Genomic DNA, 13,522 nt, shown 5'->3' on the forward strand with positions numbered 1-13,522 from the left:
TAAATATTGTGCATTATCTTGATAACTAATTAATTCTCTTTGTTAGAAATTACTTACCTCTGTGGTCCATGTCATAAATGAAATAGAATATCTGTTAGCAATTTTGTGTGTTTATAGAAGGCACAACAACATGATAAAGCTTTCTTATCCTGCTAATACTGTAGTTTTAGATTAGCAATTTACTTGTTAAAAGTTGAACTGCACAATAATCTGAATTCATAATCTGAAGTAATTTTAAAATTACTTAGTTTTGTAAATGCTCATGTAAAAATTGTCAGAGCTGTTATTTTTAGCATATAAATATTGTAACATTTAGAGGAATTTTTTAAGGTTGAAAAAAATCCATGAACTTGCTAACATATCAACTGTTTTCATTTCTCCCAATTTCCTTTTCCATATGATTACATATTTTTTACATAGTTGAAATGATAATATAAATACCATCTTTAAAAGAGCCATGTTTTAATATATAATACATGAATTTAATAAAAATTTAAAAGTGTTAATGTCTTGTTTTCTAGGTAACTTTACATTCATATTCAAAATGCACTGTTTTTATTAAGAAAACATTTACTTATTCAACAAATATTTGAGCCATTCTAGGTACTAAGTATATGGTGGTAATTGAGACAACACCCCCTGTTCTCATATACCTAACATTCTAGTGAAGAAAGACAGTCAATAATTATAAAAAGAAACAAATTAATAGAACAATATCAGATAGTAATACATGCTATAAGAAAATGAAAGCAGGGTAATGAGATAGAAGTGATGTGCAAGGGTAGGTATCTAGGGGAGCTAATACTTGAACTAAGACATAGGTGAGAAGGAGCTGACCATATAAAGATCTAGGGAAAGAATAGTTCAGGCAGAGGGGCAGCAAGCACAGGACCCTGAGTTAGGAACATTTGGAATGTTTAAAAATCAGAAAAAGCCAGAATGGTTGGAATATAATGATTGAGACACAGTGACATGAAATCACAGAAAGCACAAAAGGAAAATGTAACAGTTCAACATTTACTTAGAGATTCCAGTGTCTTTCACAAGAACAAATAACTCCTACTGAAATTAGTCATAACACTTGTACCTACAGCAAAGCAACCATGTTCCAATACTCAAGAACCGCACAGTGAATTTTCCTTTCTTTTTTTAAAATTTTATTTTTTTATTTTTATTTATTTGACAGAGAGAGACAGCGAGAGAGGGAACACAAGCAGGGGGAGTGGGAGAGAGAGAAGCAGGCTTCCCGCTGAGCAGGGTGCCCGATGCAGGGCTCGATCCCAGGACCCTGGGATCATGACCTGAGCCGAAGGCAGACGCTTAATCAACTGAGCCACCCAGGAGCCCCACACACAGTGAATTTTCAAGAAATGCCTCATCCAAAGTGGGACACCAACATGTAAAGTGTTTATGACATACCAAGCTTAATTAAACCTACCCCAGGACCTAAGAGTAAAATGCTCAACTGTCCAAAGGAAACATTTCTGGAATAGAAAAAGCAACCTGTTCAACCCAATTTTTAAAACAGTTTCACTAATTACTTCTAGCTAATTGTTTTTTCCACTAAAATCTGTACTCCATGTACCTAAATAAATCTTTCCCCACTCACAAATGAAAAAATAATGATATATATACCTCAATATTTCTTCATATATGCAAGATAGTTTAAAAACCATATATTTCATATTGTTCATTATATCATTTGTAAGGGACCCATACTTTAGAATTAAATATTGTTTCAAAATCCCTTCATTTTAATGATAATTATTTCTAAATTTAATAAAACTTAGAAATTTAGGATTGAAACTTGAGAGAATTTCTGATAATCTTGTTATTTAGTACACAAAGAAGTTTATCCATAAACAGGTAAGAAGAGAGAGCAACCCAAAAATCATTAATGTTAAGCCAAATCAAGTTAGATTTTTATTCATTCAGAAATATTTAATAAGAACCTACTAAGTGTTTAAGGTAATAGAAATATCAGTAAACACAATAGGCTAAAATTCTGTCCTTGTAGAGCTCATGTTTTTATATGAAGAGATGAAGGTTGAAGAAACTTGTGCATCACTCTTGACTCCTGCCTCTTCCTGTGCCTTAAGTCCCTGGAAATACTTCTCTTTTTTCCACCCACTGACAGACAACCAACATCTCTTGCCTGTATTCATCTGACAGGTTCTTAAGCAGTCTCCCCTCCTTCCATACAATTTTCAACCTACTTGCCAATTTGGCTATTTAGCCAAGAGCAATGTATTCCTTATTCACCAGTAACTGCATTTCCAGTGTCTAGCATAATGCACGGCACATACTAGATAACCAGTACATTAGTGAGTGAATATAATATGCAAATATGATCATGTCACTACTCTGCTTAAAATTCTAAAATGACACCCAAATGCTCTTAGGATCCAGTCTAAGAAAGTTTAGAGGGGCGCCTGGATGGCTCAGTCGGTTAAGCAGCTGACTTTTGGTTTCAGCTCAGGTCACGATCTCGTCAGTCGTGGGATCAAGTCCCAAGGCTGCACCCGGCATGGAGTCTGCTTGAAAAATTCTCTCCTTCTGCCCCTCTCCCAGCGCAGCGCCCACGTGTTCTCCCTCTCAAATAAATCAATCAATCTGATAGACAGATAGCAAGCCTTGAGGGAGAAGCACATCCCCACCTACATATCTGGGATCATCCTTCACCATGTCCCTTTCCCCGTACCACTCAGCCATACAACTTCGCTCCTCCAATGTGCCACACTTTTCCACTTCTAAATCTCTAAGCTTGTTGCTCCCTTCTTCCTAAAGCACTTTTCTTCTCTACTCCTTCCCCTGACTAATGCTACCTTAGCTTTTTTATCTCAATCAGAATATTGTTTCCTTCGGTAAGCCATCATGATGTACCCAGCGTGAGTTAATTGCCCGCCCTGTGTGTTCTGCGTACTTCCTCATCATAGTACTTATACTGTACTATAATTGCCTCCTTAAACCGTGTGTGCTCCACTGAGATATAAGCTCCATGAAAGCAAAGACTATGCAGCTTGTTCATCATCCTCAATTCCTAGCTCAGTGCATAACACATAGCAAGTACATTTAAAGTAACATTCAAAAGAAGGCAACGAAGAACTATATGATTAGTATTTTGGAAGTACTCTGGTCTACTGCCTGACACTCTTCCAGCAAATGCCATGAATGTCTATAAAGACTTAACCATATCTTGTGGTCTAGTGGAAGGTACACATTATCTAAAATCTTTCCATTTTTGGTCCACTACTGTTCAACATTCACACCTCTCTAAAGTATGGCAGATATTTGCATCTATCTACTATAAAAGTAGACTATGGTATACGTTTTTATAATATATACCTATATAGAAAGACTTTAAAAAGGTTTATTTATATTCCTTCAAGGATGATAGGTAACCTAACGCTTTATCAACTGTTCTACACAAAGTACAACTAAGACAGAAAAAAAGGTGCATGTTCCATGTAAAGACTGTCTTAATTAAATCTTTTTAGTAAGTTTAGGATTAATAACTACTGGGTATACTCAATTCAACAAATATTTATTGTGTGTTAGCATTGGTTGGTGGCCCAATAACTACCTACCTGCTGACTCAATACCATTTATTTGAAGGTACTAAAAGAAATATAAAATATAATTCTTGTTTCATAACACTTTTAATCCAGGCAAGAGATAAGATAAACACATACGTGAGATGTAGTATCAAACAGCTGGAGGTCAAGACCCATTCACTACCATTTACTAGCCATATGATCTTCAGTAAACTATTTAAGTAATTTGAGCCCCAGTTTTCTCTTCTGCAAAATGGTTATAATAATAAATTCCACAATCATAGAGTTGTTGTGAAGATTACATTCCATAAGGCAATGTATTTAAAGTGCTTAGCACAGTGCTTACATAAAAGGCTCATTTAATTATGTAAATTGCCTATTAAATATTAACACAACAATAATTAAATAAGCTTGATCCCATGACCCCCAAATCATGACCTGAGACGAAACCAAGAGTCGGTCGTTTAACGGACTAAGCCACCCAGGCACCCCAATTAAGTAGTCAATTTTAAGTGGGAAGAACTAACCTAGGCTACAACTAAAGTTTCAGGTAAATAACAGAATACAAAAATTCTTCTCTCTCTTTAAACAAGAATTAGACAAAAATTTCTTTTGACATGTTTACTAAAATGAAGTGAACAATTTTCAGGTATCATCTGTATAGTTCATGTGTCTACACCTTTATTAGGTAAGAACGTATTTTTTCTACTCTATTTAACCTAGTGAATTCTTCAACTTTACTTTTTGCGCTCTCTACTTGTCCATCTAATGGTTTCTGCCAGTGAAAAATGCAACACAATATACTAAGTCCACTTTATTCTTCTGATTTATGTTAGGGGAAACATTTCTTCTCCACCCTGGATGTGTCCTTCCCTGTGAAAAGAGCTCCATTACTGTCACATTCTGGGCCTCTCTCCAGGGTTTTACTTGCTACACCACAGAAGAGGTTTAGTGCCTTATCCAACTTTTAAATTTTGGAGTACTAAACTGAACATGCTCACCAATGTTATTTAACTGGAAGATTAAATCCATTTAATTCTGGAGTTCAGTTAAAGGACTCATTTTGCTCTTGCACTAAGCTGTGTCCTCTTATCTAGTCTTTATCAGTAATCAAAGTATAATTTTGATCACCCACTTGCCTTTATGTTTTATCTTCTCAATTTCTTCAAAACCCAAATGAGTAAAAAAGGTAGTATTATTTACTCCTTCAAAAATCCCAACAAGTTATTCAAAAATATTTATTTAATGTCTATTGTTAAGGTACTGAAAATAAGACAATGAATGAAATACTGTCCCTGCCATCAAGTAAAAAGGCATTCACTGTTCACTCATTGAACAATTTTCAGGAATGGATTAGACTACAAAAATAGCAATCACCCGTAAAATCTCCTCAGATGAGAAGCCACTGTTTGTAATTACATACAACCAGATGCTTTTATTCCACCAGTATTGGAAACAAAGAACGTTAACAAGCTTCCTGTATAATAGGCAAAGAGAAAAATCACCATGTTCATATTAATTTAAGTAACCTGTGGCATCTCTATACATATCGTACACTTAAAACCTTACTTACCATGATAAACATCTATTCCTTGGTGACTAGTACCAGGGATATGGTCACAGTCAACTTCAATAGCACTTAAATATATTATTTAAGAATTTATAAATCAACTGGGAAAATGGTGACAAGCAAAGAAGTAAATACTAATTTTTAAAATGTGCGTCCAAGCACAGGTCCACAGGCCTTCATCTGCGTCTCCGTTTTAGAAACAGTTCTGATAAACTAGATTATCTTGTTTCCCAGTTAACAGCAGATTAGAAGGGACAAGTTAGGAACAGAAGTGTTAGAATCTAGAGAATGCTAAAGACACAGGCACACTGATAGCAGTAAAAAAAAAAAAAAAAAAAAAGACGTAGGAACTCCATTAGACTATAAACTCCATGAGGGTAGGAACTGAGTTCTTGTTCTATACTATATTCCCAGTGCCTAGCATAGTGCTAGGTAGGTGCTCAATAAATAACTAATGAACAATGGAATACTGAATAAACTATAAAAGCTAACTCTAGATCTTTATTCTTTATAAGGACAGTTTTATATACCTCAACAGACTCTGAGGGCAAGTCCAGATTAACAAAAACACTGATTTTCTTAATAATGACACCAATTTTGCAAAAAAAAAAAGTAATTATATTTAGAATGGTTGCTTTATAAAGACAGAAAAAGGGTAATATCCAAAATGGCAACAATTAAAAGAAGTTGATAAGCTTCAGTTATCTGAAATAGTAACTTATTTCCCTAACCTACACTGGATAAATGAATTGTTAATATAAAAATTTTGGTGGTAAAAACCCCACCTATTCATTGTTCATTCTCAGGCAGGACTGTAATTTTTAAATGTATTAACTTACGTGAAATGTTATATAAATACTAATGAAAAATAACAATATAACGAGTGTACACAGCAATACTATATTCATTACTTACAGAGTAAATACAGCTAAACATAACAGTATCTCAAAATAGGTAGGAAAAACTCACACACTCAGTTCACTATAAACAGCATTCTGAAGTTTCTTCTCCCAACCTATTTTTTAAAAAAAGAATAAAATATAGGAATGTGTTAGTTTTAAAAATAAGCATACATTATAATTAATCTCACTAAAACTCTAACATCATATTCATTCGTGAAAGAATTTTATCAATCGCCAACTGCTGTGTAAGTGTTATTAAGGAATTATTTCCTATACATTCACTATGTCCATTGGCAAACACTGAGTAGCAAAATTATCAGTATGACACTATTTTTTAAGTAAAACTATTGTCCCATTTTCTCAGGATGGGAGAAATCCTTCTTCCATTGCTCAATGAACGCCAAAACAGTGCTGGCTACCACACTACTAGTACTATCAGGAATGTGCCGAGGGAAGGGCAAGGAACAGCCAAGCACCTGACAAAGATAGATCATAAGCAATTAGTTACAACTAACTAGTCAGTAAACTCCTGAACAACAGAAACATTATTATGAGGTACCATTAGACCAGTGAGCTCGGCTGCTAATTTCTTGAATTTTTCTGGGTAAGTAAACCACTTAACATCTCAATTTCTGTGTGCAAAGGTTAGAATAGGGAACTTCTCTTCTTGCTCTAAAAGAAATTAGGATTTTTTCTTTTCTTTGAAAGGATAGAAAAGAGGAAGGGGAAAAAAGTGTAGAAGGAAAAGAAACCACAAATGAAAAGTAGAAGAGGAATGCTTAGTGAGGGAGATCCTTCATACATTGAGGATGTATGTTGATCCGGAAGTAAACAGCATTCAAAACTGATTAATTTAATGCAGTGATTCCCACAGTGTTCCTGAATTTTTGCAGCATTTTATTGAAATATCTGAAAGTTCTGATTCTCATCAAATAGAAACCTATCCACCCACTGTTTCACACTTTTTAATGAGTAATTGGAAGTTTGAGGATAAAATATTCCCTCCAAATAAAGTATTTCCTTATTTTGCCTTAAAGAATTAGGAGGAAAAAAGCAACTTACAAACCTGATATTTTAAAGAATTCCTTAATATCTTCTTTTAGTGATTCAAGTTTAATCTCAGGTCTCTGAAGACAGGCCTAATTTTAGAAAGAAGAAGAAAAAGAAGAAAGGAAAAGACAGAAGTCCAAAGTAAGTCATTTGGGTTGATATTTAATACGAGTGAAAATTTTAAAAAGGATGTCCAGATGTGCATACTATTTTAAAAATCCCTTTTTGAAGTCAGAGCACTTTAGAATTATCTAAATAGCTCATAAGAGAGAGGACTTTTTCATCTACTCTTAAAATACAGGATCTGTGATGGTACACTGCAGTCTACTCAAAATATAAAAACTTGCAGCTTATGAATACTTAAATTTTTATCTTATGAATATTTAATATCTATTTTCCTAGTAGGAAAAATACTCAGATTTTATAAATTCATTCTCTTAATATTATATCAAACATATACGGTGGCATTTACACCTAAGGACCAAAAAAGCCAGTTGCATCCCTTATAAATAGATCTTTGAAAAGTGTCTTCCTCTTCAGATTGCTGCTCAATGCAAACCTTCATTTGTTGTGCATATTTATGGAAAACACAGAAAACTATTAGTTCACAAATACTTATTAGTGTCTCCTTCATCTTTAAGTGCATGCTTTCTAGCCTATTGGTTTTTCACACTGTAATTTTAACAAAAAGTAATAATTTCTCCAATTTATAATGGCTTTGATTATTTTCAGTGTTGATCTTTCATCACCTAGCTCTTTCTATTAAGTTCTAAAAGTCTATTTCTTAAGAAGGCAGTAATTTTAGGATAACTCATGATAAGCATTTCAAACCTAAGAAATCAAAAATTGATCTTATCTTCCACTCATACTTTGTTCCTTCTCTTCTATTTTTTAATCTTCATCAGTGAAATTAACATGCACTAGATCTTCTAAGTCAGAAACTTCAGTTATTCTTAATTTCACTCTAACTCCTCAAAGATTCCACCTCTTTCTGGGAAGATGGCTTTGGAGGCAGTGAGTTATTTTTTGGTTTGCGTAGTTTTTTGTTTTATTTTTTAATCTCCCTGATTTCCACATAAAAACAAACCAAGCAACTGAATAGGAAAACCAAAATCCCATGGAAAACATTTATAAAACTTGGGGATGATAAAGTTAAAATACAAACAGCTAGGGACAAACCAACAGCCACAGACCTGTATGGTATTAGCATTTGTGCAGGAAAAAGCAAAAGGAAGCAGTGGGATATGTGATGGATGTGAAAACAGGAGGAACCCCAAAATAGCCAACACTGTTTTCACTGGAACATATGAAAAGCCAATTTTAGAACAGGAGCTAAAACTTGGAGGGGTTTTGCCTAACTAAAGATAGCAGATGAGGTGTGAAGAGACTGTGGCAGCCTAGCACCTATGAATTCTTGACACTGACTAACCAGCGCCCTCTTTCCAAACGAGGCCATACTGAGGAGAAAATACTGATAGAGTAATAAAAATTGAGGATGACAAAGAACCAATGCATTACCTTGAAAACCAGTAAATAAAGGAAAAGGCATGTATCTTGCCTTTCCTACAGAAACTGCATCACAGGGTAACTAAATAATAGATAAGGGGAAATTCTCTTGATAAAAGTATTCCAGCTAATAACTAAAACAGATGTGATATAATTAGAATATCACCATTTTGCAGCCCCTAATAAATTACTAATTCTAGGCATTGAGAAGAAACAGCTGTTAACAATGCAAAAGAAAACCAGATATTATGTGCTTCTTAACAAAAGAGCACTCCACTTGCCAACAGTCATGGCCAAAGGGATGACACCTCAGTCTGACCAAGCCCCTGGTCCAGCTGTCAATTTACAAGCCATACAAAGGACAGAGGAACATGTTAAGCTGCACCATGAGGGTGCAATCAGAAAAACCCATGATATGAGATATACCAAAGGTCAAATGGCTCTGTTCTTTAGCTCATAAAGTGTAAGGAAAACAAATGGAAGGAGAGAAAACCTGTAGATTTAAAAAGACATATCAAAAAAACTTCTTTAGGGGTGCCTGGGTGGCTCAGTCAGTTAAGCAACTGACTTTTGGTTTGGCTCAGGTCATGATCTCAGAGTTGTAGGACTGGCCCCAAGCCAGGCTCTATGCTCAGTCCGCTTGAGATTCTTTCCCCTTCCCTCTCCCTCCCCTCTGCTCCTCTGCTGACTCCTGTTCACGCGAGCTCTCTCTCTCTCAATCTCAAATAAATAAATCTTTAAAAAAGTTTAAAAATTAAAAAATTTTTTTTAACTTTTTAATTGGCAAGACCAAGTTAGAGTGTCTTCATGTGAGGGATATATATTCGGTCAATAAAACTATTAAAAAATGCAGGAAAGTGATTACCATAAAAATCAGGCTGCTTGGGAGAAAGGAGTTTGTGATTGGGGGGGGCAAATGGAGGGGTTTCTGGTTTGGCTGGCAAAGTTTCATTTTTTTACCAGGGTGGTTGTTACAATGTCATTCATCTTATAATTGATGACATTACAGGTTTGTATTATACTAGAATGTTTTATTTTACAATAAAAAGCTATCAAAAAGGAAAAGGAAAAATATGTTTCCCAATTTATTCCTTCTCTCCATTCTAAAGTCCCACACTTAAGCCTAAATCCTCATCATTTCTCATTTGGATCACTGTAACAGCTTCCGAACCATACATCTTGCCAATTTATTCAAACTGCAGCTACTCCCCACCTGGCATTTTTACCTCCCTTAGTCTAGTTTTTCTTCTTTCTTACCATTTATTACCTCCTTATACGCCATATGATTAATGTATTTACTATGTTTATTGGTATATTTTCTACCATCCTACATTAGAAGTGATAAACTCCACTAAAACAGATATCTTTGTCTTTCTGCTCACTGTTATGGCTCAAGTGCTTAGAATAGTTACTTTCACACCGTAGGTGATCAGTAAATGTTTATTGAGTAAATGAACCAATTTCTCCCTTTAATAATCCATCCTCCAGCATTTTCTTCCTGAAACACAAGGCTTTCCTAACTGCAAATCTCAATAGCATAAACAAGAAATCTAAATTTTTCAACAAGGCACACTTGGCCCTTCACAGTGCAGACCAAGTTATCTTTCCAAATTCATCAGCTGCTCTTCCACCAAGCTAACAACATCCTGTCTTTTGTCACACCTCCTCCCCCCAAGACACCCTCCTATTTAGTCGCAGTGGACTACATTCACTGATTCCCCCAACTGTTAAATATTTTAAAGGTTCCAGGCTTTTGTTCATGTTGCTCTTCAGATGCAAGTGCTCCCTCACCACCCTGGCAAATACCTACTAGCTTCCAAGACATCCCTCAAATACCGCCTCCTTTCTCAGTTTGTCTCTACCACTTACCTACAAAGATAGTACACTCGGTTCCTCTGGTACAGCACTCATCAGATTATATTGTCATTTTCAGCTCACCTATTCTTCTTTTTGACTCTTAAATTCAAAGGGCCATGACTTCATTTTTGCCTCGCAGGCACGGACTCAGTATTAATTGTTGCTTGACAAAATTATATTGATCAAACCATGTGCTATCCTTTTTATCCAATTTTCACCCAAATAAACAAGGAACTTTATAAAAGTTATTTTTAACTAAGGAGACCGGTTTCCGGTCTGTTATTCCTAGGATTGTAAAAGCGGCAAAACCTTGCTCATTATTCAAAAGTATCAAAGCAAAAGGAAACAGGTTTTCTCTTACTAAGTCTGTATTTGGAAATGACTCTGAGGTGGCATAATTAAAAGAATTTCAAGAGAAAAAATTGGTTATTCCTTCTAAACATTTTCAATATTTTAAGGTTGCTAGACCTCCTAGATATATTTTTTAATCAAAGGCAAACCAAATTCATAATCATCAATGTTATTATAAAAATCTTGAGAAATTTGGGGCACCTGGGTGGTTCAGTTAGCTGGGCATCCGACTCCTGATTTCAACTCAGGTCACGATCTCAGGGTCATGGGATTGAGCCCCATATTGAGCTCTGCGCCGAGCATGGAGCCTGCTTGAGATTCCCTCTCTCCCCCTCTGCCCCATCCCCCCACTCACAGTCTCTCAAAAAAGAAAATTGAGAAATTTGAAAATCAAAAGCAGGCCAGTGACAGGAGGACAACATGGTAAGGCAGTTTTCAAACATGTTTCAGCAGCATAACGCTTTTTTCAAATGAAATCTGAACCCAATTAAAAATCCTACTATAAAAAAAATCTACTATATGAAACATATTGAAAGTGATATTAGTAGACAATGAAAATAAGTATTCTCTCATTGACTAAGGTATAATTACATTATAAGCACATAGCTTTATTATGATATAGCCTCAATATCCAATCTGTTTTTTTATTTGGTTTTGGTTGCTCAACATAAAGAAGAAGTCTTGATTCACAGAGATAAGTTGTTGCACTTTTAATAGCCTTCTTGGCAATCTCAGCACACTCCCAAATTAAACTGCTGTGGGAAATCGAAAGAGGAGTACTTGGAAATTTTATTTTGAAAACAAATCATTGAAGGGGCGCCTAAGTGGCTCAGTCAGATAAGCGTCCAACTTTTGATTTCAGCTCAGGTCATGATCTTAGGGTTGTGGGATTGAGCCCTGTGTCAGACCCCACACTCAGCCTGGAGTCTATTTGAGATTCTTTCTCTCCTTTTCCCTCTGCCTCTCCTCCCACTCATTCTCTAAATCAATCAATTAATCAATAAAATCTTTAAAAAAAAACAAATCACTGATATTAGTTGTCATAAATACAAAATCAGACAAAGAGCTTCTGATGCTTATGACTCTCAGAACTACACATATCATGGATATTACTACCACATGATGGCTCACTTGTCCCACATCAGTGCAGTATACCATGAAGGGAGCCTCTCTGAGCAGATGCACCTGTGCTCTGCCTACCCCCTGCAGGAGTACCCTCACTTGCACAATGAAATATGAACGCACATGTGCAAACCCAAATATTTTGAAAGACCAGCGCAGAATTATATCCTTCCTCATCAATGACACAGTTACAAGTGTCTCTAATATATGAAGATGATGAAAGCAACAGCATTTTTTCCTGGGACTTCTCTAGAGACAAGTTAACTTGGAAGCATAACAGTGGATTATGAAGTATTTAATATAACAACAAAGCATTTGAAAGAGTGGTGCTTCTTAATATATTTTTTAAATTAAGAATTTTTAAATAAATAGGACATTTTCTGAGTCCTTGGGTATAAAAGATTTTAAAACTATTTGGGACTAAATGAGGACAGGATTTGGCATCAAGATTTTGAATTATCTCTCTCTTTTATTTATTATCTTAGTATAATATATACAAGTATACAAGTCATTTGACTTGTATCTCAGTGTTCTTTATTTAATAGGGAAGGTAATACCTGAACTAGGTTATTGTGAAACTTAAATAAAAAAACTTTCAAAGTTATTTTTAGTTGGGAAGTCCAGTGTAAATTGAAGTTGTGTTATAAAATATGAGGTATCCAGCTGACAATGGACTAAACGTAAAAGACTAGCAGGGAGGGAGTGCCTGGAAGTAAAGTTTTTTTAAAAATCTACAACAAAATTTAACCCTTTCTTTAAACAAAACACCTCTAACTCACTATAAGAGCTGGTAAAAATATGATAAAAAATATAATCCAGGGGTGCCTGGGTAGCTCAGCTGGTTAAGCATCTGCCTTTCGCTCAGGTCATGATCCCAGAGTCCTGCGATCAAGTCCATCAGGCTCTCTGCTCAGTGGGGAGGTTGCTTCTCCCTCTCCCTCTGCATCCACTCACCCTGCTTGGGCTTACTCTCTCTGTCAAATAAGTAAAATCTTTAATATATATATGATATATATACATTTATATATTATATATATTTATATATTAATATATATATAAAATCCAGCAAGTGTTACATTACCCTGCATATATTCTTCACTCATTTATGTTGATATTTCTGACATCCTCCACCATTCTGCACTCTAAAAACACATGACCATCTTTGCTCCCGCTGCCCTTGACACACACACACACACACACACACACACACACACACACACACACATTCAGTTTCTTTCTACTTCCACCAGAACAGTCTTAATCCAAAGCACTGGCCACTGGCAATCTTAAATTTCTAAATCTGGTAAGTAAAGAAAACGAGAAGCAAAGTGGCTGATGTTGTGACTGAGTCCAAGAAGCTGGGAGGTAACCTGAGACTAAATACTGCATGAAGTACTAACCAGGGCATAGCAAGGTCTAAAACAGGGGTTCCAAGGATCTTTTAACTCCCTTTAAAGAGACCCCATCCTCTCCACTTCTCACTACGCCATCATGCAAATCCTGGACTTCATTTTTCTGTGTCTGAAGAATCACAGAATTTCAGGGTTAAAAGAAGCTACAGAGTTCTTCTAGGTCAACTAACCATTTAATAAAACTCTCTTCTTCAAGTG

At 35.5% G+C, this 13,522-nt stretch overlaps 1 protein-coding gene across 1 annotated transcript in view; it reads right to left on the bottom strand.

Annotated features, from left to right (window-relative positions):
• TBC1D19 (TBC1 domain family member 19) overlaps positions 1-13,522 on the bottom strand; it is a 146,152-nt gene that overhangs the window by 109,326 nt on the left and 23,304 nt on the right. Inside the window, exons 2-3 of the mRNA XM_028088082.2 lie at positions 7,093-7,165; positions 6,094-6,139 (exon numbers count right to left, since the gene is read on the bottom strand). Coding sequence (XP_027943883.1) covers positions 6,094-6,139; positions 7,093-7,165 — 119 coding nt within the window. The remainder of the gene's footprint in view (positions 1-6,093; positions 6,140-7,092; positions 7,166-13,522) is intronic.

The sequence above is a fragment of the Eumetopias jubatus genome, unplaced genomic scaffold (assembly GCF_037043125.1).
Source record: "Eumetopias jubatus isolate StellerSeaLion01/CBP00866 unplaced genomic scaffold, mEumJub1_p1.0 scaffold_2, whole genome shotgun sequence".
NCBI classification, from domain to species: Eukaryota; Metazoa; Chordata; class Mammalia; order Carnivora; family Otariidae; genus Eumetopias; species Eumetopias jubatus.